Source organism: Haematobia irritans, chromosome 5 (assembly GCF_050003625.1).
Source record: "Haematobia irritans isolate KBUSLIRL chromosome 5, ASM5000362v1, whole genome shotgun sequence".
NCBI classification, from domain to species: Eukaryota; Metazoa; Arthropoda; class Insecta; order Diptera; family Muscidae; genus Haematobia; species Haematobia irritans.
In genome coordinates, this window is record NC_134401.1 from 144,201,707 (window position 1) to 144,225,273 (window position 23,567).

Consider the following 23,567-nt stretch of genomic DNA (forward strand, 5'->3'; position numbering starts at 1 on the left):
TTTACATACACTTCCTTACAATCCTTGTTTATTGGGGTAATGGTGATCCCATTTCTCTAGCTAGTTAAATTTAATTAATTTAAAAGCTTACATTTTTAAAAGAGGGTATCCTTTTCCAAAATATGAATAGGCGATTATAACGCATTTATCACGTTGCCCCCAAAAATAGTTTCTCACGAAAGCTCCTTTTTAAGTGCCTTCACAAAAATTACTCCTTAAGGCATTTGTTAACACTTTCACCAGCAGAAAAATATTTTACAAAGTGCCACCGAAAGACTGTAAGCATCTTTAAGCAAACCCCAAAAGGACATACCAAATACCTTTTTTTTGTGCACATCCACAAGTTGGATGCCTAAGAGCCATTATTATCAGTCCATATATGAAAAAGAGTTTCGAAAACTACCTTAATCGCATGAAGTGAATCACCCGCTCACACACGGTTGGTTATCCTTTTCTCGCACCCATTTTATTTACCATCCATAAATTAACAACGAACAACCGGTGACCCAGGTTGTCAACGTAACCATGATAAGTAACCAAGTTTACGCTTTCCTATCGTAAACATAAATTTTCCTTCTTAAACACTCCCCCAGCCAAAGTAAAAAGGACTGCGGCCAGGGTGGCAGTGTAGGATAAATCCTTTTACGCTAGAAACTTTCGGTTCGATTGTAATAAACTTAAGACAGAAGGTGCAAAGAATTTATCTCCTTAAAAGAAAAGGCGAAAAATCAAGGAAATCTAAAGAAGAGCAAAACAAAAAAATCTCAAACGATGGGTAAAAAAGGCAAAGGAAATAAATTGGCAAAAATGTCCGAGGAGGAAAGGGCCAGATATTTACAGATGAGGGCCGATATAGAGGAAGAGGCCCGCAGACGTAAAATGCAATTGATATCCATGTATATGAAGGTATAAACTATTTGGTATGGCATTGGCATCTTTAACTATTTTCTTCTATTAAATTTTAGAATAAATTGAAACGTGAAGAGGCTTTCAGCCGTCTCAATATGGCCAAAATCAATCAAGAATGGCGTTCGATATTGCGTCAGGTGAAATGCCAGGAATTGCGTAAAGAAATCATTGATATGGAGAAATATAGCAAGGATATGTTGGATCACAAGGATAGTGTCATCAAACGCCTTTTACACGATTTGGAGGTGGCCCATAGTCAACATGATAATAGCTCACAGACCCATATGGAAATGCTGCAACATTTTATGAGTAGGTTGTAATTTGTAAAAAAGTTCATAGAGGGCACTTTTCCATGTATAATACGGTTTTTGAAAAATCGAAAATTATAAGACGATGGGATCATGTTTATCTTCCTGTCTATCGCTATCCCTTTACAGTATTCCAAAATTTAGCAATAGTGGTCAATTCGAACCGCCTTGGATACAAAGGACGCGGGGTAATATCCTAGTTTCAACGGAACACCATAACCTATAGGTTAAAATAGGGATTTTTAACTCAAGACAAAAACTTGTGTTATGTGTATAAAAGGTTAGGTTAGGCTAGGTGGCAACCCGATGTATAAGGCTCACTTAGACTATTCAGTCCATTGTGATACCACATTGGTGAACTTCTCTCTTATTACTGAGTGCTACCCGATTCCATGTTAAGCTCAATGACAAGGGACCTCCTTTTTATAGCCGAGTCCGAACGGCGTTCCGCATTGCAGTGAAACCACTTAGAGAAGTTTTGAAACCCTCAGAAATGTCACCAGCATTACTGAGGTGGTATAATCCACCGCTGAAAAACTTTTTGGTATTCGGTCGAAACAGGATTCGAACCCACGGCCTTGTGTATGCAAGGCGGGCATGCTAACCATTGCACCACGATGATGGGATAATGTTCGCCTTCTTCAGAACACGTTCGCCGGTTACATATTCGGTAAACATCACTCCGAGAGCTTTCCACACATGGACAGACAGGGATCCGGAGCGGTCCATTTTTTCGCTCCGCTCCGCTCCCGCTCCGGAGAAAAAAAACCGCTCCGCTCCGAGAAAAAAAAATCGCTCCGCTCCTCTTCGAGAAAATTATAGTACAAACATTGTATTATTTGTTCAATTGAGTTTTATTTTATTTAGAAAAATCGGGCGGTACATATATGGGAGCTATAGCTAAATCTGAACCGATTTCGATGATTTTTCGCACATATAGTTAGTGCTATAGAAGATTACATTTCGCCAACTTTGAGTAAGATCGGTTGATAAATAAGGGTTTTATGACATAATTTGGCAAAATCGGGCGATACATATATATGGGACCTATATCTAAATCTGAACCGATTTCGATGAAATTTTCAGACTTAAAGGGTGATACAGAAGATTATTTTGTGCTAAATTTGACGACGATCGGTTAGTAAAAAAGTGCAACGTGACCCCATTTGTCGAAATCGGGCAATACATATATATGGGAGCTATATCTAAATTTGATCCGATTTCTTCCAAATTCAATAACGTTCGTCCTTGTGCCCAAAAAAACTCCCTGTACCAAATTTCATCAAAATCGGATAATAATTGCGACCGAAATCCTGTGAACAACAAATACATGGACAGACGGACGGATGGACGGACGGACACCAAGCGCTAGATCGACTCAGGAGGTGATTCTGAGTCGATCGGTATATATTTTATGGGGTCTAAAATCAATATTTCTTGTAGGCACATTTTTTGGCAGATCAAACTTATTATACCCTAACCACTATGTGGTTTAGGGTATAATGACTTTAAAACAATGTGTTGAAACATTTTATTAATTTTGAAGATTTTTTCAGAAATATTAAATCCATTTTGACTTCATTAAAACGAAATTTGCATTCATGTTAGGATACACATTTTTATGTCGAATCACTTAGCTATAAGGATATACAGATTTCGTTGAAAAGTTTAGAGACTTTTAGACAAGGAAAAACTTTTTTTCAGAGAAATACGTCTTCTATTCTAAGCAAAATTCGTATTTTAAGCAGGTGAAATATTTGGCCTCCCGACAATATTCTTTGCGGTGCACCATCTACTATAAAATTTATGAAAATGGACCAAAATGGACCAAATTCTGTTTGGTCTGACCATCGGACCAAATTTAAAAATTAGAAATCTTTTGGACCAATTTTGTTCCGATCAGACCAAAACGGCAACGCTGATTGGAATTGAAAGTCTATACACAGAGTAGAAGTACTACTCTCCGAAAGTTTTTTTTTTTTGTTTTGCAACAGACGTAGAGAAGAGGTTTTGTTATATATGTAATGTGTGTGTGTGTGTGTGTGTGTATGTTTATGTTTGCAACAACCTCCATCGACATCAGTCCGTGGTATACCTACGAATATTCTTACTCAGATCTAGTGTTACCTAATTTCGCTTTTTTTCCCCTTTATTGTATAATAAATGTATATGCGCACATTTTTCAACCAAAATTGAAACTATCCATAGTTTTAATTAAATTTTCGAGAACTAATATCAGAAATAAGAGAATGCTAGGATATAGTACAATAGTAAAGCAAATATGAATGTCCTTACACTGAAAAAAGCATGCCCGGTTCCAAAGATTTTGTCTTTACTTTAACAGTTTGGATATTAATTCCGAGCCAAAGAGGCGGAGAATACAAGTAAGGATACTTTAAAGACATAATTCTCTTTTAAATTTGGGGGTTATGTACTTGCTTCTAGGAAGCAAATGTTAATTTTTTATTTTTTTAGATTTTTTTCGTCAGTTGTTATCAAAATCCTTTAAAAACGAGTTAACGAGTTATTTTTTTTCCATATTAAGATTCGACTTCCAGTAGAAATTATGCTATGTTTCAAGTAAAAAGCGTCTTTAAAATAAAGTGTTGAAGAACATGTCTTATTTTTTAACGATTTTTTGCTTTGTAGGCAAGATGCAAAAAGGAAACAAATTTAAAGACAATTTTATTAATTTTAAAGAATTTTTCTTAATTATTAAAGTCACGTTGACCTTACCTCAAAAATTTTATCTTTCATGTTATGATATACATTTTTAAGTAAAATCACTTAATTATAAGGACATTACAACTTCATTCAAAAGTTTATTGACTTTTGGACAAGGAAAAAACTTTATTTTAGAGAAATGCGTCTTCCATGTTAAGCAAAATTTGCATTCTTATTCTAAGGCCATGAAATCTTTGACTTCACGACAATATTTTTTTCAGTGTAGAAAACTAAAAAATTAAATATAAATAAGATCGTTTAATTGCATTTATATGACGTTCATTACAAACATCTTTATAGTAATACGGGATGAAATTGATCGAAAGTACTGTTGTTACTTTTACAACACATGCTAGAGATATATTTTGACATTTGCCGTTTTTGAAAACAATTACTAAAAAACACGTTCTGTTTTCCCCAATGTACGTACGTACAAAAATACTTATCGTACATTTTAAACGTTTACTCACACTACGCTAAGTACTAGCTAAATTTGAAATTACCTACACAGTGTAATTTCAAAGTTACACATTTCATTCAAGTAATATTTTATTCGGAGCGGAGCGGTTTTTCATTTGGAAACCGCTCCGCTCCGGATTTTAGAAATGCCGCTCCCGCTCTGCTCCCGCTCCGCTCCGCTCCCGCTCCGGCTAAAAAAGGGCTTGCTCCGCTCCGGATCCCTGGACAGACGGAAAGCTAAGAAATGCGGCACCCATCGCGCAGACAGCTTCTCATGATCGGACTTTTTAGTCGCAAGATCAGTGGGGTCAATTTAGTATCGAGTAAAGGGTAAATTTCTCCCCGACCAGATTTCTTAAAAATTGGGCACATTCTCAATAATTTCTTGAGAAAATCGTCCATTATGTTGATTGTTACCGGAATTCGGTAGGAACCCTGATCCTGAATCACTTAATCGACTTACCTTAGCGTAGCAACCCGAGTCACATCTCAAGTAAAATAGAGGAAACCAAATTGTTTTTATCATTACGTGGTGCACCCTCAAAAAAAATAGCTTCTGTAACATATCCCCTAAACACATTTTGTTTCAAGCATATATATTTTCAGGATTGGTCCAAACAAAATACTGTTGGTATTGTAGAAAAAAATTTTAATGAAATTTTCTTTGTGTGGATATATTTTTAAGGCGCCAATTGGATACTTCCATTCTTTTACTTGCAGCATACTCTCTAGGTCTGTATTTCTACACAGATATATGTTTATAGGATATTTCTAAACTAATATATATTTGGATCCAAGCATATTATATTTACAAACATTTTATGTTCCAAATATAATATGTTCTAACATATTAACATATATGACCCAAAAATATTATGCTAGTTTATGAGCATTATATGCTTGCACTTAAAAATATTGTGTTAAAAAATTTGAGTTCCAAGCATATAATTTTTATACCCAAACATATGAAATACAGTCTTTTTTCGTCCGTGTGGGATCTTTAGATTATGTTAGGTTACATACACGGACGAAAAAGACTCTTTTTCATATGTTTGGGTGTAAATATTATATGTTTGAAACTCAATTTTTTTAACACAATATTTTTAAGTGCAAGCATATAATGTTCATAAACTAGCATAAAATGTTTAATATATGTTAATATGTTAGAACATATTATGTTTGGGACATAAAATAAAATATAATATGCTTAGATGCAAACATATATTCATTTAGAAATAACCTATAAACATATATGTGTTTAGAAAGAGAGACCTAGAGAGTATGCTGCAAGTAAAATAATGGAATTAACCAATTGACTTCTTAAAAATATATCCACACTAAGAAAACTTCATAAAAATTTTTTTCTACCAGTGTATGCCCTAAGGTGTAACATAATATGTTTGAACAATACAAACAATATTTTGTTTGGACAAATCCTGAAAATATATAAGCTTGAAGCAAAATGTTTTTGGGGTATATGTTACAGAAGCGATTTTTTTGAGGGTGTAGACTATTCTGTCCATTGTGATACCACAGGAATTTAATTTCGCTCTTATCCATGAGTGCAGCTTGATTCTATAGTTAATGATAAGGACGCTCCTTTACATAGCCGGGTCCGAATGTCATTTCACAATACGCTAAACCTTCATTTAACCATTGTTCTTAATTATCACCTCTCACCTTTTCCAACAACCAACCCTAATACCACTGCAGGAACTTTCTATGTGATCCTGGAAGATTTGAAGTAAATTGGTTCAATTATTTTGGTTAATAACAAAAAAACTGGCAGGGAGAAGGGGCTCATCGTGCAACTATCTCAAAAATTCTGTACAAGTTTCCTTTGAAACTTCTCTTTAATCGGCAAACATATATCTGGAAAAAGGAGAAGGACCAAAAATTCGGCAAGGTGGAAGACCACTTCCTCACCAAGATATTAACAAATCGCAAGACCTTTTTTGTCCACAATGCCTATTTTTATAATAATTGAAAAATTAAGTCAATTGGTGAAGTTCAGCAGCTTTGATGCAAGGGAAAGGTCCTCGTATCCGCCTTAATATCAATAATGATGTATCCAACGTTAGTCCCATTTGCCTTTCATGAATTTTTCAAGTAAATAAATAAATAAATTTTCTGGCTAATTAAAAAAAATAGAGCACCAAAATGTTTAGTTCCAAAAGTCCGGCAAGGAGGAGGTCTCCTGCAAGGCATCAAAAATCTAGTATCCTATCATTTTCTATATTCTCTGAAAGCTACCAGATTCAGCCGTTTCCGAGACGACTTTGAATCTTCGAGAATAATGGGCACCATACGGCTTTTCTATTCGTAGATATCCAACAGCAACGTTTGACCTTTTTCAAGGACAATTACGATAGGGAACGAGAATCCATGTTACAAGAATTCAATGAGGATTTTAATAAAATGCAAAGTTTACGAGTTCGAACTCATGAGCAATTGGAAAATGTCTATTATCAATTGGAGGAGAAAAATGAGAATCAAAGAAATGAGGCCCATGAACGATATTTGGCTAAATTGGATGATATTAAGGCAACGGTGAGTAAGATGACATTAGAAAAAGACCACTTAGGTAATACCGTATAGCTTTACTAAAAACTCTGAGGAAATAATTGAAAAATGCTACAAAAATTACAGATGCAACTTCGCATTGAAGATATCACTGAGAAAGGAGAGCAAAAGTTGGAAAAACTTTGGGGTGAATATCAACAAGCGCTTGCTGAATATGTTCAACATACTGAGGGATTCTATGCTGACTACATGGATTTGAAGGAGAGAGATGAAGAGTATACCAATCAAACAAGAGAGTATTGCTATGAGATTGAAAAGGCCAGTAATCAATTGGCTTCGCTAAAGCTTACACTAGCCGATGCAGAAGATAAGAGTGAAGTGAGACTGAAACATTTGAAAGATCTCAAGGAATACATGGGCACCAAACACAATGAACTTAAAGAGAGAATAGATGAGGAAATGATGGAAAATGAAGAGAAATTTAAAATGATGAGTGTAGAGAGTTATAAGGCAGTAAAGGTGAGTTAAGAGGAAACAAAATGAGACAAAGATGAGAGAAAGAGAGTGATGCTTATAACCATAACTCTTTTTGTTTATAATTAAAGAATTTAAAGAGCTTATATGAAAAAGGTAATACCATGCTGCAATTGGTTACCGTATGCCGAAAATTTGAAACAGAAAAAGAAAAGATTTTACCCTTGGGTTTACCTCCCATTAGCAAGGTAATGTTTGAGAATGAAGCCGAACAATATAGCCAAGTGCCAGAGGAATTAAAAGCGGTATGACAAACATTTTTCTTGTTTTCAAAAAAAAAAATTCTAAAAAAATAAACAATTTTTTTTAAATGCTTCCCTTAGGAAAGCTTTTGCAATTGGCAATTAATGGAAGATTTCTGGAAACGTGTCAATAATGTGAAAATCGATTTGGTCTGTTTGACCCAACGTAAACGTGCATTGGAACTTGAAAACGAACGCTTAAAGTCCGAGCTGGAGGAACGTTTAATGAGTCTCAATATCAGTAATGGCATCAATACCCATGTAAATGATTATTTGGCCAAAAGGCCAAGCAGTATGCGTATTGAACGTGTCGAACGTATCGATTTGGATCAACAACGCCAACAATGTCAATCGGCTGATGTAACTATGGGAGGACGTCAGCCCAAACCACAACGTCCCCATACCACATCCTGTATAACAGAGGCAAATTTTACAACTGCTGTGCGTTCAAGAATATTGGCCAGAGGAAAACCAAAATTGGCCAAAATTATTGCAATAAAACATTGAATTTATATTATAACCATAAAGTCATTGCAGAGAAATTTATCAAAAAAAAAAAAAAAAACAAAAACACATGGCATAAAGTAAAACTTATTGGAGGGTCCAATATTCCGACTCCGGGAGTCAAAGATTTTTTTTATTACCATCATCTGTTTTCTTATACCCTTGGTCTTTCTTTTCTCTTTGCACTTTCAGTTTTGGTGGTCATTGTAAAAAATGATTCTTGTAAATTTTTCCCATAAAAAATCATAATTTTTTCCTGAGTTTTTATTTTTTTTTTTCCTTCTTTTGTATTATCATCCGATATCAATTGGTTGGGGGTGATGGTGGTGGTTTCTGATGTTTTTTTCTGATAGTTAAGCACTTTGCTCTTGCCGGATATTCAGGTTGACAGGGTGAGTCGCTTGCCATAATGCAAGCTGTCGAAGAATTCGTGACCATCCAACAGTAGCTGGGAATGATGACTTTTATTTGATGTCCTTCCATCAAATATGTGTCAAACAATAAAAGCAAATATAAATTTAATGTTATCGAAATTTATCATTTGGAGCAATTGTAGAGGGCTCTGGGAAAGGTGCCGGGGTGGAGGGGTCATTAAAAGAGCATTTCCCCAGGACCACAAGCAAAGTGATATGCTTTTGTTTGGTGCGTTTTTTTTTTTTTTTTGGAGGAATATGACATAGGCCAACCACGAACGACTCTGCACCTCCCACAATCTCCCTCCTTCTCATCATAAATACAATGACAACTGTAACGAATTGAGGAAATAATATATATATTTTATATTTAATAATGATGGTCACAATGTCGTACCTGGGTGCTTTGTTTACCCAGGACGAAATAAGGATATGCGTCGGTTTGTGTTTTTCTTCTTTGTTTTCTTCATGCTTCTTCAATGGCTTGAGGTCATGACAAAACAAACTGAAATGCTATTCTCTTCCATGATAAAAAGACATTATTGTTAACTTCCTTTTGTCGTTACAAAGAACAACAAAAAACCCGAAACACATGAAAATATGAAAAAAGTATCTCATAAAACCTTGTTTAATGATTATGGAATTTTAAGTTGAATTAAGTAAGCCTCATAATGGGGAGACTTATGGCTCTTAAATTTTTCTATAGTTCGTGAAAAGAAATGCATTAGGTCCCAGTTAGGTTAGGTTGAAGTGGCAGCCCACTATTATAGACTATTCAGTCCATTGTTATACCACATTTAACTAAAAGTACCTATTACATATGGGCACTTCTAGTTTTAACCACTGAACCTTCTCTATTATTTTCTTTTGTTGAAACAACCAGATTGTTCCAAAAACATTAACAGACTGCTTAAGTTAACGTTTCCCAGGTCCGCCAGTAATATAAAGCTATATGCCCCTAAAATTCGCTTACGCCTTACACAAAATGCAGGACACACATACAAGAGGTGTTTAATTCATTCCTTTTCCTTCGCATCATGACAGCTCATACAGTTGTCATTATACTTCGCACCAATAGTTTTTGCAAATTCGCCTATCAGAAAGCGACCCGTTATATCAGATATCAGGAGTGATATCTGACGTCTTGGGTAAACGTGGCCTTACAACCTTTGCAATTCTCCCAGGGGACATTACCCATCGTAACAACCTTCTCACGCAGTAAGAACATACAGGTAGCCAGAGGTATAACAACAGATTCTAGTTCCCTTGGAATATGTAAGGTAGTTCCTAGCCTTGCTAACTCATCTGCTTCACAGTTTCCCGGTATGTTCCTATGGCCAGGCACCCATTTTAGGTGAATATTGTACTGCTCAGCCGTCTCTTTTCGCTATTCGAATTTCCAGATCTTTAGAATATACTCCGAAACCCACTTCTTGTCGAAAAGTGGTTTCGCCAGAGTGTAATCCACTACGTTTTAGGCATATCTGGTATTATTTTGAGAACCGAACTGTGACCGTATATTTTTTCCGACCACAGCGATAGCTCGCGCAACCGCACAGCCGTTGTTGCAGCTGACTTTTTGGCCAAAATGTCTAAAGGCAATAGATGCAGCATGACATTAAGGGAATCTGTTCCTGTCTTACTGAATGCGCCTGAGATACACAAGCACGCTATACGCTGAACTTTATCTAAACCTGGATGGGAATTTTCCCCTGATTGCTAGAGCCACATCGTCTGCGTATGCCACCACTTTTATCCTTTCTTTTTCTAGGGAAACCAGAAGGTTGTTTATAGCAACATTCTAAAGAAGAGGTGATAGAACTCCTCCTTGGGGAGTGCCTCTGTTCACATTCCTTTGTATGCTGAAATGCGTCTCCTCATTGGAAGTTCGTCTAACAGCCTAAGTATACCTGGATCAACATGCAGAGTCGCCAGTCCATTTAATATCGAGCTCGGATGCACGTTATTGAATGTCCTTTCGATGTCTAGAAACGCCACGATTGTGTATTCATTGACAGATAGTGAGCTAGGTCCCAGTAATGTTAAGACCTTTGTAAAATTGTTAGATGCTAATAAGAATGTTGGGAGCTACAGAGGTGCAATGATTAACATACCAGCCTTGCAACAAAGGGCCATGGGCTCAATCCAAGTTTCGTCTAAAAACCAAAATGTGTTAGGGGCTATATATAAAGGTTTGTCCCGAATACATACATTTAAATATCACTCGCTCTGGACAGAATATTATAGACTTCTACAAAATCTATGACTCAAAATTTAAGTCGGCTAATGCCCTAGGGTGGAACACAATGTTAGTAAAAAAAATATGGGAAACATTTAAATCTGAAGTAATTTTAAGGAAACTTCGCAAAAGTTTATTTATGATTTATCGCTCGATATATATGTATTAGAAGTTTAGGAAAATTAAAGTCATTTTTACAACTTTTCGACTAAGCAGTGGCGATTTTACAAAGAAAATGTTGGTATTTGGACCATTTTTGTCGAAATCAGAAAAACATATATATGGGAGCTATATCTAAATTTGAACCGATTTCAACCAAATTTGGCACGCTTAGCTACAATGCTAATTCTACTCCCTGTGCAAAATTTCAACCAAATTGGGGTAAAACTCGGGCTTCTGGGACCGTATTAGTCCATATCGGGCGAAATATATATATAGGAGCTATATCTAAATCTGAAACGATTTCAATAAAATTTGGCACACTTGACTATAGTTCTAATTGTTCTTCTTGTGCAGAAATATAAGCTAATTAGCGATTTCTTCCAAAATCAATCTGCGCCAAAACACATACTTGTGCCAAATTTGAAGATGATTGGACTAAAACTGCGACCTAGACTTTGATTACAAAAATGTGTTCACGGACAGACGGGCATGGCTATATCGAACCAGGAGCCCACCCTGAGCATTTTTGACAAATACACCATGTGTCTATCTCGTCTCCTTCTGGGTGTTGCCACAGTGTATCTTAGGATATAAAAAGTCAGCAATGGTAAAATTCCCAGAAGTGGTATAAGTGGTCGCCTGTATTGGGGATTTCCCCCAAATTGGAGAAATTCTTTCGTGAATGGGGACGAAATTTTTGAGTTGGTGGTCTTTGTGGATTTGTTGGGGAATTTCCATAAATTTGGGGATTTTATGGGCATTTTTGTTATCATCAAATAAATGAAGTTAATTTTATTCAAAAACAAGTATATAAAGTAGTAAGTTCGGCCGGGCCGAATCTTAAATACCCACCACCATGAATCGAATATTATCGTTTCCTGTGAAAATTTCAGAGGGATTTGGTGACAAGCAGATCAGTTCAACCAGTACACTTCCCGAAGATAAATTCAAAGATTTTACCTATGAAGACTAGATCAGATTCTGGATTTATAAGAACCATATTTGTTTGAGTTTTAGAGGAATCATAAACATCGTGTGCAAGTGTGCAAGAAAACGATGAAATAACGCCATGATTTAAAATCTAACATCTGTAGATTTTTACCCCCATTATTTAAATGATTACCAGAAGTAAAATCTGGAAACTATAATTCAGTTTCAAGCAATTTTCATTATCAGTGCACATGGACCGATATTCACCATTTTCGGCACACCTCGTTATGTTCCTAAAATACTTCTAGATTTAAAGTTTCATGCAAATTTGATAAAACCTATGGTTTCTAAAAGCCCAAGAAGTAAAATCGGGAGATCGGTCTATTTGGGAGATAAACCAAAACATGGACCAATACACGCCATTTTCGGCTTTCATATTTAAGGTCCTAAGATACCTCTAGATTTCTCATTTCAGGCAAATTAGATAAAAACTATGGATTCTAGAAGCCTAAAAAATAAAATCATTTCTTGCACACCTATTTATATTCCTAAAAACCTACAGATTTTCGATTTCAGGCAAAGTGGACAACAATTACGGTTTCTAGAAGCCCAAAAAGTAATATCGGGAGATCGGTCTATCTGATGGCTATATCAAAACATGGACCTATACTCACCATTTTCGGCATACCTTTTTAACTGGAAACTATAAATACCTCTAGATTTCCAATTCAAGGCAAGTTGGATAAAAACTACGGTTTCCATAAGCCCAAGAAAAAAAACTGGAGATCGGTCTATATGGGGGCTATATAAAAAAATGGTCCGATACTAATCATTTTCAGCACACCTCTTTAGGGTTCCGAAATACCTCTAGATTTCCAATTTCAGGCAAATTGGATAAAAACTACGGATTCTATAAGCCCAAGACCCCATATCGGGAGATCGGTCTATATGGGGGATATACCAAAACATGGACCGATACTCACCATTTTTGGCACACCTCTTTGTGGTCATAAAATACCTCTAGATTTCCAATTTCAGGAAAATCGGATTAAAACTACAGATTTTAAACGGCCAAGAAGTTAAAACTGGAGATCGGTCTATATGGGGGCTATACCAAAACCTGGACCGATACTCACCATTTTTGGCACACCTCTTTGTGGTCATAAAATACCTCTAGATTTCCATTTTCAGGCAAATTGGATAGAAACTAAGGTTTTTATAAGCCCAAGACCCCAAATCGGGAGGTCGGTTTATATGGGGACTATATCAAAACTTGGAGCGATATAGCCCATCTTCGAACTTGACCTGCCTGCAGACAAAAGACGAGTTTGTGCGAAATTTCAGCACGATTGCTTTATTATTGAATACTGTAGCGTGATTACAACAGACAGACAGCCAGACAGACAGACCGACAGACATGGCTATATCGTCTTAGAATTTCTCCCTGATCAAGAATATATATACGTTACAAACGGAATGACAAACTTATTATACCCCCATCACCATTCTATGGTGGTGGGTATAATAAGCACAGCAAATGTCAAAATTGAAAAAAATGAAAATTCTGTTTCTTTGTATTCCACGGCAAACAATAGTGTGGAAATTGGAGCATTTGGGCTTACTCAGCGAAGCTAAGATATTTTTCTACAATTTTGAAATTATTTCGTGAGGTCTTGGGCCTAAATTCTGCCCTCACATCAGTGTTAAATATTGATTTAGACAATATATACCATAAATATGAAAATGATGAAGAAGGTTCACCTTGCCAGCAAAAAATGTGGAAGTTGTTCTAAAGAAACAACTTTAAAAGCACTTCCAAAAATGTCCTCCCAAATATGCTCTTTATTTTACCCACACAGGAAGTTCTTTTAATTTAATTTTTTATAACTCCCTTTTGTCATATTTTTAATACGTATTTTTATTTCAAATACGTTAAAAACAGTATAAAAATTCATAAAAAAACAATATAAAAAAATAAATAGTTTGTAAAGTATCACAGAATTTTTTAATTCACATCCAAAACACTGAAATCGGATCACACCTAAGGAAGCGATGCAAATTCAGTTCAACGGCTGTAGAAATGGAGGACATCCGTCCTATGACAAACCCATGTTAAATTCATCGCTTCTGTGGCAATTTTGCACCACTTCCGAATCGAAAATGAAAATTTTCATTACATTTTTGACGACGCTTTTTTGCTGGGTTGCGCTTAAAAACCTCCTAAGGGCAAGGCCGTATTCATGGGGGGGGGGGGATGAGGGGGATCAAACTGACTGAATTTTAAAGAAAATAAAATTTTGACAAAATTTTCTATATAAATAAAATTTTGCAAAAATTTTCTATAGAAATAAAATTTTGCAAAAAAATTCTTTAGAAAAAAAATTTCCAAAATTTTTTCTATAGAAATAAAATTTTGCAAAAATTTCCTATAGAAATAAAATTTTTACAAACTTTTCAATTGAAATAAAATGTTGACAAAATTTTCTATAAAAATAAAATTTTTCAAAAATTCTATTTAGAAATAAAATTTTGACAACATTTTCTATCGAAATAAAAAATCGATAATATAGAATCGCATTATTTTTTCGACTAAAACATTCTTGAAGTTCAATAAAATCCTGTTTTTGACTATGTCTTTTACAAAATCGAGATTTTCTTCCCACATGAACATGTCTGTTTTGCCATATTTGTAAAAGACTATTAGCAAATAAGATTGATAAAAGACTTTCTCAAAATATTAAAATATTTTGCCAAAGCTATTGTACCATAAATCTGATATCGACTCAAAAATGTCCACACAAAAGGTACTAAATCATTCGCGGGGGTACTACGGTACTGACCGGGGTGAAAAAGTATTGAAAAAAGTACTTTCGTACTGCATTTTCCATCTCTGCAGTTACTACGTGCTCATCCGAACGTTCATTTTCAACAATGAAGAGATTAAAGACGTATCTTAGAAATTCGACTAGCGAGAGTAGACTCAATGGATTGGCATTAATGTCGGTTCATCGCCGAATAAATGTGCCGACTGAAGAAGTCATTGATTTATTTGCTGCCCAAAAAGCCCGTCGGCTCAATTTAATATTATAAAAATATTGTATACATACCTATGCATAAATAAAATTTTCTACACATGAGATTATATGAATATTTTTTTTTAAGTTTATTTTTCGAGCATTTGGAAAACGATCGCCGTTTTCCTGATTTTGTGTTTCGAAATCTTGTTCTTATTGTAGCACGCAAGCTGGTGTTACAAAAATTTTATATTATTTTCAATCTTTAAAGTTTTTCATGATTTTCTGCAGCATAAGTTTTTCATAAAAACTTGTAAATAATTTATTGGGATTTTTTTTTGAGGAATTTGTCGGTGATTTTTGGGGACAAAAGCGTCCTCGGAACACCAAAAATACTGGCTACACTGCTTTCCAGAAAATTTTTTTGTTTTTGTGAATCGGTGAGGTCTTGCACTTTTAGGAACTTCAATGGCTTTAGTTGAAGCTCACATGTCAATATGTGTTGCATTCTTCCGTTCTCGAGATAAATTCAGGTCACGAGCAAGTTTTCGTCCACTGCAGCTTAGATTTCGATCTATGTTTCTTTTCACTTTTCGGGTCATTCCCGGTGTTGTTAACGTCTACAATCAATGCTACAAGAAACTAAAGATTTTATTTTATTTATTTAGTTTTTATTAAAGAATTTAAAACCATAATAAATAATGATATTAAATGAGACAGGTACTAACAACAAAGGTTTTCGACCTATACTCAGAGAAGAGTGAACCCATTAGCGAGTTATTTTTAACTAACCAGTGTTAATATTGAACTTCGTATGTCGCTAAAAAAGCATGTACCCATAGTAAGTTCAACATTTTCCTATCGGCTAGTAATTTGTTGTAACTTTTGTCAAGTTCAAATTTAACTGTTCAGAAGTAAATAATTAACTAAATAATACATTTTTTGAAAACGAAAAATTTAATGTTGCGGATTTCCTAGACCACCTGGTGACTTGGAGCAAGGAGACCTCAAGGGGGAGGATCCCCATTTCTACATGTCATATTATATTTAGTACAAACCACTTACTCTTCTGTAGTACAAATCCTTAAGAATCATTTATTAGATTTTTTATAATTTTTATCCAACTAGACTTCGTAATATTGCACCGTAATAGTTCAGTAACGCTGAGAAACTTCTTCGTTCGTTGGAGAAAATACGTACTCGCTATTATTATATTTGCTTCAGTCCATTTACGCACCCATTGGGAGTTCTTAACCATTTTGCTGGTAATGGTCGTAAGTTCAATTTACTTCCACTGAGTTAATTTTGTTCATCAATAGTTAAATTTAACTAACTGTGAGTAAAATTTTGAACTACTTAATATTATGGAATTTACTTGTAGTTACGACGTAAAATTTTCTGAGTGTAAATAAAGATTTTTTCACATTTAAATGCTGAGGGACCCCAACGATAGCCACTTGTGTTTTCCCAGCTACCATATTTTAAATTCTTTTGCGAATAATTTTATTTCTGAATGCAAATAGATCAAAATGTTTTTGTAAATTTGTAAACATTAGAATGAACTGTCACTGAAGTAAATCTGTCAGCTGTCAGACGAGCGGTTTAGAAATCTTAAATTCGTTTCAATATATATCAGCCACACGGCACTTAAAATTACATTTAAGGAATTAAGCTATGACATGAAAATAGTTTCAGTTTTGTCTGAGGCGTATATTCCGAACTACTCCATCTGTTAATACACTTTGTGCCTATAGAATAAAGTTTTTGTCAAAAGAATAACTCAATTGTAGAGTCACTAATACAATGGATGAATTCTTTTGTAGTAATCAAGAACAAATTACAATTTTTTATTAAACTTTCTCTTTCATCGTATATTTTATGTTAATGATTCGAAATTTATTCCAAGATAATTCCTTGTAAGTCTTCGGCTTGGTTTTGGTGGTAATCTATGCTAATATCCACAATTCCATCATCCATATGCCATGACAACTCGTTACTTATTCAAAATGCTTTTTTTACAGATGTTTTCTTTCAATTTCGTCTTTGGATCTCATCTTGGTATTGATGAGTTTCTTTGTGATACTCAATGACACTTGATGGTAATAATGCCTTTCTATCATCATTTGCCCAGAAGTTAGTGGGAAACTTTGCAGATATTTGTATGTCAGCAGAATTTTGTTCTTGGTGGCCTTGAAAGAGAGACACGATTGGGTTTTGTATTCCCTTCTATTCTTGGATTGACAATGAAACAATAAATCAATCACTCTTTGGAAGACGACATGTGTGTCCTTGTGAGAATTGCAATTCACGCACAACAAATGACAAATTGATGAATAGGATCAAAATAATGTTTTATTTAAGTATTCAAAAGAATAAATACGATTACTGCAAATGTATGTCGCAATGATGGTGGTGGAGTTTTGCATAAATGATTAACGTTCTACCCCTTCTGATAAATGTATCATTAATAATAAAAATGGGATTTATTCTGAGAATTGTCTCTTTTTATTTAAATTTTCCGATATTGGAATGAAATGTTTCGATACTCTTGGGGGGTAGATTAGATTAAGTTTAAGTGGCAGTCCTCTTTACTTCAGGCTCACTTAGACTATTCAGTCAATTCTTATACCACATTAGCGAAAACTACCTCTTCCATATATTTTTTTATTAAATTTAGGACACACAGTTTTGAAAACTTTCGTCCCTGCGTTTATTTATTTATTTCATATCTAGACTTATAAGTAAATTACAAGCATAAGGGGCGGTATAAAGCTATGACATCGAAGGTCTTAAGTTTTAGAGATTTTATATGTAAGTACACAGAAAAAATATCACCAAATAAGTTAATTGAAGTTGAATTTAATTAAAAAACAAGTATATACGGCCGTAAGTTCGGCCAGGCCGAAGCTTATGTACCCTCCACCATGGATTGCGTAGAAACTTCTTCTAAACACTGCCATCCACAATTGAATTACTTAAGTTGCGGTAACGCTTGCCGATGGCAAGGTATCTTAAAACCTCCTAACACCGTCTTCTAAAATGTATGTAAGTCCATACGTGGTATATATTAAATCAAAAAAGATCGATCAAATACATATATAATTCAGTTTGACAAAATTTTCTATAGACATACAATTTTGACAAAATTTTCTATAGAAATAACATTTTCACAAAATTTTCTATAGAAATAACATTTTGACAACCTTTTCTATAGAAATCAAATTTTAACAAAATTTTCTATTAAAATTTTAACAAAATTTTCTATAGAAATAAAATTTCGCCAAAATTTTCTATAGAAGTAAAATTTTGACAAAATTTTCTATAGAAATAAAATTTTCACAAAATTTTCTATAGAAATAAAATTTTGGTAGATTATTTTTGACTCGAGTGGTAACCATGATTATGAACCGAATAAAATTTTAACAAAATTTTCTATAGAAATAAAATTCTGACAAAATTTTCTATAGAAACAAAATTATGACAAAATTTTCTGTAGAAATAAAATTTTAACAAAATTTTCTATAGAAATAAAATTTTGGTAGATTATTTTTAGCTCGAGTGGCAACCATGATTATGAACCGATATGGACCAATTTTTGTGTAATTGGAGATCGGCTATATATAACTATAGACCGATATGGACCAATTTTTGCATGGATGTTAGAGACCATATACCAACCAAAGCCAAAGCTGGGGATCGGTTTATATGGGGGCTATATATAATTATGGCCCAATGTGGACCAATTTTTGCATGGGTGTTAGAGACAATATACCAACACCATGTACCAAATTTCAGCAAGATCGGATGAAATTTGCTTCTCTTTGAGGCTCGGCAAGCCAAATCTGGGGATCGGTTTATATGGGGGCTACATATAATTATGGACCGATGTGGACCAATGTTTGCATGGTTGTTAGAGTCCATATACCAACACCATGTACCAAATTTCAGTCAGATCGGATAAAATATGCTTCTGTTAGAGGCTCATCAAGCCAAATCTGAGGGTCCCTTTATATGGGGGCTATACGTAAAAGTGGACCGATATGGCCCATTTGCAATACCATCCGACCTACATCAATAACAACTACTTGTGTCAAGTTTCGTTCGGAAGTTAGCGTGATTTCAACAGACGGACGGACATGCTTAGATCGACTCAGAATTTCATCACGACCCAGAATGTATATACTTTATGGGGTCTTAGAGCAATATTTCGACGTGTTACAAGCGGAATGACAAAGTTAATATACCCCCATCCTATGGTGGAGGGTATAATAATTGATACAATTAACTTTTTAATCGAATTCGGAAGACTAACCCCCATTTTCATGAATCTCCGTTAGTGCTAAGTTAGCTAACGAACTTTTAAATCGTTCTATGGAACTATCTGTCATCATGTCTATATATTCCATATGTCAGTTAGGAATTTAACTGCTGAAAATTTTTCAGTTAAAGTTAACCGGAGGAAAGAAATTTGCAACTTACTTCCTTTTAACTGGCAGTTAAAGCCTAACGGAGCTACATGAAAATGGCCGTAAGTCAGTTAACAAAAGTGATGAACGTTTTTTTTTTAAATTTTTAATTAAAACTTTATTTCAAACAATCAATTGTTAATCAAATACTACGATAATTCAGAAAGTAATTGAAAATAGTTACTATTTTTAATTAAAATTATTTGAGATTTGCAATCAACATTAATTCAATTTTTAATTGAATCAATTAAAAAATAATTGAAATTTATTTATTTATTTATTTCGTCTAGGGAAAATATTCCTTACAGACTAATGCTTAATAATAAATTGTGTTTAACAAGTTCTTAAATTGATTAATATTCAAAGAAAAGTCTACGTCGTATAGCAAACTTATTCTATTACATTCTGTAAGAAATCTAGTGATGGGCTCATTCATAGCGTAGCTAGTTCTATGACAAGGAACATGAAAAACTTCAAAATTTCTTAATCTTCGGGATGGTACATGAAATCCTATTTTACTAAAAATATAAGGACAATCTAAAGTGCCACATATAACTTTATATAAGAATAGAATGCATTGCAGAAGTCTTCGATCTTTTAATGTAGGCAAATGTATCAATTTACATCGATGCTCATAGAGTGGAATTGGCTCAGTAAAATTGAGTGAACTTAAGCAAAACTTCACAAATTTTTTCTGAAGACGTTCAATACGATTAATATGCGTACTACACGACGGGCTCCAAACAATTTGTGCATATTCTAACTTTGTCCTTACAAGCGCAGTGTACAAAGTCTTGCGAACATAAGGATCTTGAAACTCTGTACTATGTCGTCTGATCAAAGCTAAAAGGGCATAGGCTTTTGGCATTATGTAATCAATATGAGCATTAAATGATAATTTAGAATCGAAAAAAATGCCGAGATCTAAAATCTCACTAACCTGCCTAACACGATTATCGGTAACATAATACTCAGATATCATTGGGGAGTGACGACGACTAAAACATACATAAAAACATTTTCTAACATTTAGTGACAAGTGATTAATCTCACACCAAGTCACAATCGAATTTAAATCACATTGAAGATGAATAGCATCTAATAAACTATTGACGCACTTGAATAATTTTAAATCATCTGCATATAACAAAGTGTTGGAAAAAGAAATGCTCTTAGGCAAATCATTTATGAACAAATTAAATAATAATGGGCCCAGAACACTACCCTGTGGAACCCCTGATTTCGCAAAATAATTATAAGAGTTTACGCCATCAATAGACACCAAGTACACTCTATTGAATAAATATGACCCAATCCACTTTAATGATTTTGAATGAAATCCAATCCTTGCTAATTTCGCAAGCAATATATCATGATCGACTTTGTCAAACGCCTTGGATAAATCAAGAAAAATAGTATCTACTTGGCAACCCCTTTCGAAACTATCTATGCAAAAATTAGTAAATGATAAAAGATTCGTTGTTGTAGACCTGCCACTTACAAATCCATGTTGGTAAGTAGATAAAATCGGCTTAACAGCAGCAGAAATGTAACGATACATAACATGTTCAAATACTTTAGAAACATTCGACAATTTTGATATGGGCCTATAATTAGATATATCAGTTTTATTTCCCGATTTAAAAATTGGAGTTACAAAAGAAATTTTCCAACGATCGATAAATAACCCCGATTGTAATGATTTATTAAATATTAATCGTAACGGTAAACAGACAGAAATAGCAAGTTTTTGTAAAAGAAACGCAGATAAACCATCAACATCAAATTTGCGTGAAGCTTTCAAGGATGCAATTGCATCCAAAATATCACTCTCATTAATTTGAATGAAACCAAAATCTAAACAATCATCAACAAGGTCCAAGTAAGAAGTACTATCATCGTAGTGAACTTCCTCATTGAAATTTGATGCGAAGAAAGTTGCGAATAAGTTAGCTAAATCCACAGAATCATTAACAATAATATCACCTAAATGCATCGACGATGGGTATTCACTGAATGATTTTTTCGAGTCTATATATTGCCAAAAAGACTTAGGATTGTCCTTGATCCTATTCTGAAAGTCTAGTAAGTATTGCTTATATAGAAACTTGTTTAAGTAATCAAATTCACGCGAATAATATTTGTAACGCTCATAATTTACATTATCTTTATAATTCTTAAACAGTTTGTAGAACTTATTCCTTAAATTCTTTAACTTTTTCAATCCTGGCGTGTACCATGGAAGTTTATGCACCTTACCATTACTAGCTCGCAAGTATTTATTAGTATGCATCTGAATTTTATTGACAAAATAAAAATAGCAATCATCTACTGATTTGTCATTAAACGCATCAGCCCAGTTATAATCTAATAACTCCTGATTTAAAATCTCAAAATTACAATTATCAGGGTAAAAATAATTACAATACGATGAACTAATTTTACGAAACATTATAAATTCAAAATCAATTTCTAAAGCCACATGATGCATATCTGGCATGGATAAAGGCATTTCACATTTACTAATATCGAATTGTAAATTGCTACTAATAAAAATTAGATCTAAAATACGATTAAGAGAGTTGACAAACCCATTTATCTGACATAAATTTATACTTAGAAGTGTATCTATAAAATTTATTTCAATTGAAGTATTAACATTCATTGCATATAACAACCGGGAGTCAGGAATTGTAGTCCATATCAGCTTACTTAGATTGAAGTCACCAAAAATAGCAAGTTCATTTTGATGACATTCTTCAGCAATTTGTTTCACATTCTGAATATGCTCATTATATACAGTATAGGAGCTTGTAGGGGGAATGTATGAAACTACCACAGTCAAATTAGATTGGCCACTTATAGTAATACATAATTGATCCAATAAACTGTTATCATTGGGCAAATTTACTCTCATAGCAGCTATACCACGACGGACAGCAACAAGCACACCACCACCCCTCATGTTATTAGTACTCATAGTATCTCTATCCTTACGGAAAACTTGAAATAATCTGGCATCAAAGAATTCTTCATCATGGAAATCGCTGTTTAACCAGGTTTCAACCAAGACGATCACATCATAAATACACTGACTGGTGTTAAAGAAAATATCCTGGCTTTTAGTGCGCATGCCAGACATATTTTGAAAATAAAACTTTAGCTTGCTTGTAAGAGGACAGTTTAAGTTTGCTCCTTCGCCAATATATCCTTTCGAAAAAATTCAAAAGGCCGCACTTTAACATATTCAGGCCACATTTCTGATTTAAATAGCTCATTATAAAAAGTCTCCGTTATGCCAAGTTTAAAACTAACTCTTCGTATCGTCGAAAGGTCAATATCTTTCTTTATAAGCTTACGGCAAAGAATGTGATCATTACCAATTCGCAAACTGCTAGAAACATAATTTACAATTTGTTCCTCAGATACTGTCGGCTTGAAAGAAGACAAATGCACCCATTTTCTTCGAGCTACAACATCTAAGTCATTCGATTTATTTTGTCCAATGACAAAAGCTTTACGATTATTTTTCTTGTGTTTAACATTAACCCATTCCGAAATGTTAGTTGGGTTCGGTTTAACAGCGCTCTCATTGCAAGCAAGAGAAGATACAGCTTGAGTATTTGTCTCTCCCTTGTATTCTCTTAGCATATCATCAACAACAACAATATTATTTCCATCAGTACAGATCTCTTTGGATGCAACTCTTTTATTCGCCACAACTACACCATCTCGCAACACATTACAGATATCTTTAGATGAAGTTCTCTCATTAGCAACAACAATAGCATCAGCACCAACAGTTAAAGCAGACGAAGAAGCACTCAAATCAGAAGAATGTGAAAATAATGTGGGCTTTGTATTTACTATTTCACCGCTTGTAGGGGCATTAACAGCATGAGTTGGTAAATAATTACCAGTACCAATAACATTCTCTGTATTTACATTATCCAATACTTGAATGTTAGTAATAATGGGCGCATTATCATCTTTACGCACATCACCAATTTCATTTCTTTCACTCGAGCCAGAGACCAAATGATCTTTCGATGTACTTGCCAGCATTTTATCTACAGATTTATCTAACCTCTCACACATTAAAGTTTTTATGTTTTCCTTTAACTCTTTAATTTCGGCAGA

General features: G+C 34.3%; 2 protein-coding genes across 2 annotated transcripts; one reads left to right on the forward strand and one right to left on the reverse strand.

Moving 5' to 3' along the window:
- Window positions 1–771: 771 nt before the first annotated feature.
- On the forward strand, window positions 772–8,206 carry LOC142240099 (dynein regulatory complex subunit 2). Its single transcript, XM_075311816.1, has 7 exons — window positions 772–906; window positions 966–1,225; window positions 1,347–1,405; window positions 6,727–6,950; window positions 7,050–7,442; window positions 7,529–7,699; window positions 7,781–8,206. Exons 1-7 carry the CDS (start codon window positions 772–774, stop codon window positions 8,204–8,206), a joined length of 1,668 nt encoding a protein of 555 aa, XP_075167931.1.
- Window positions 8,207–16,992: 8,786 nt separating this feature from the next.
- On the reverse strand, window positions 16,993–22,569 carry LOC142240101 (uncharacterized). The gene is made up of 4 exons (XM_075311817.1): window positions 22,140–22,569; window positions 21,102–22,055; window positions 20,052–20,564; window positions 16,993–17,150 (listed from the first exon to the last, which is right to left on the reverse strand). The coding sequence occupies exons 1-4, from the start codon at window positions 22,567–22,569 to the stop codon at window positions 16,993–16,995; spliced, it is 2,055 nt and encodes a 684-aa protein (XP_075167932.1).
- Window positions 22,570–23,567: the final 998 nt, after the last annotated feature.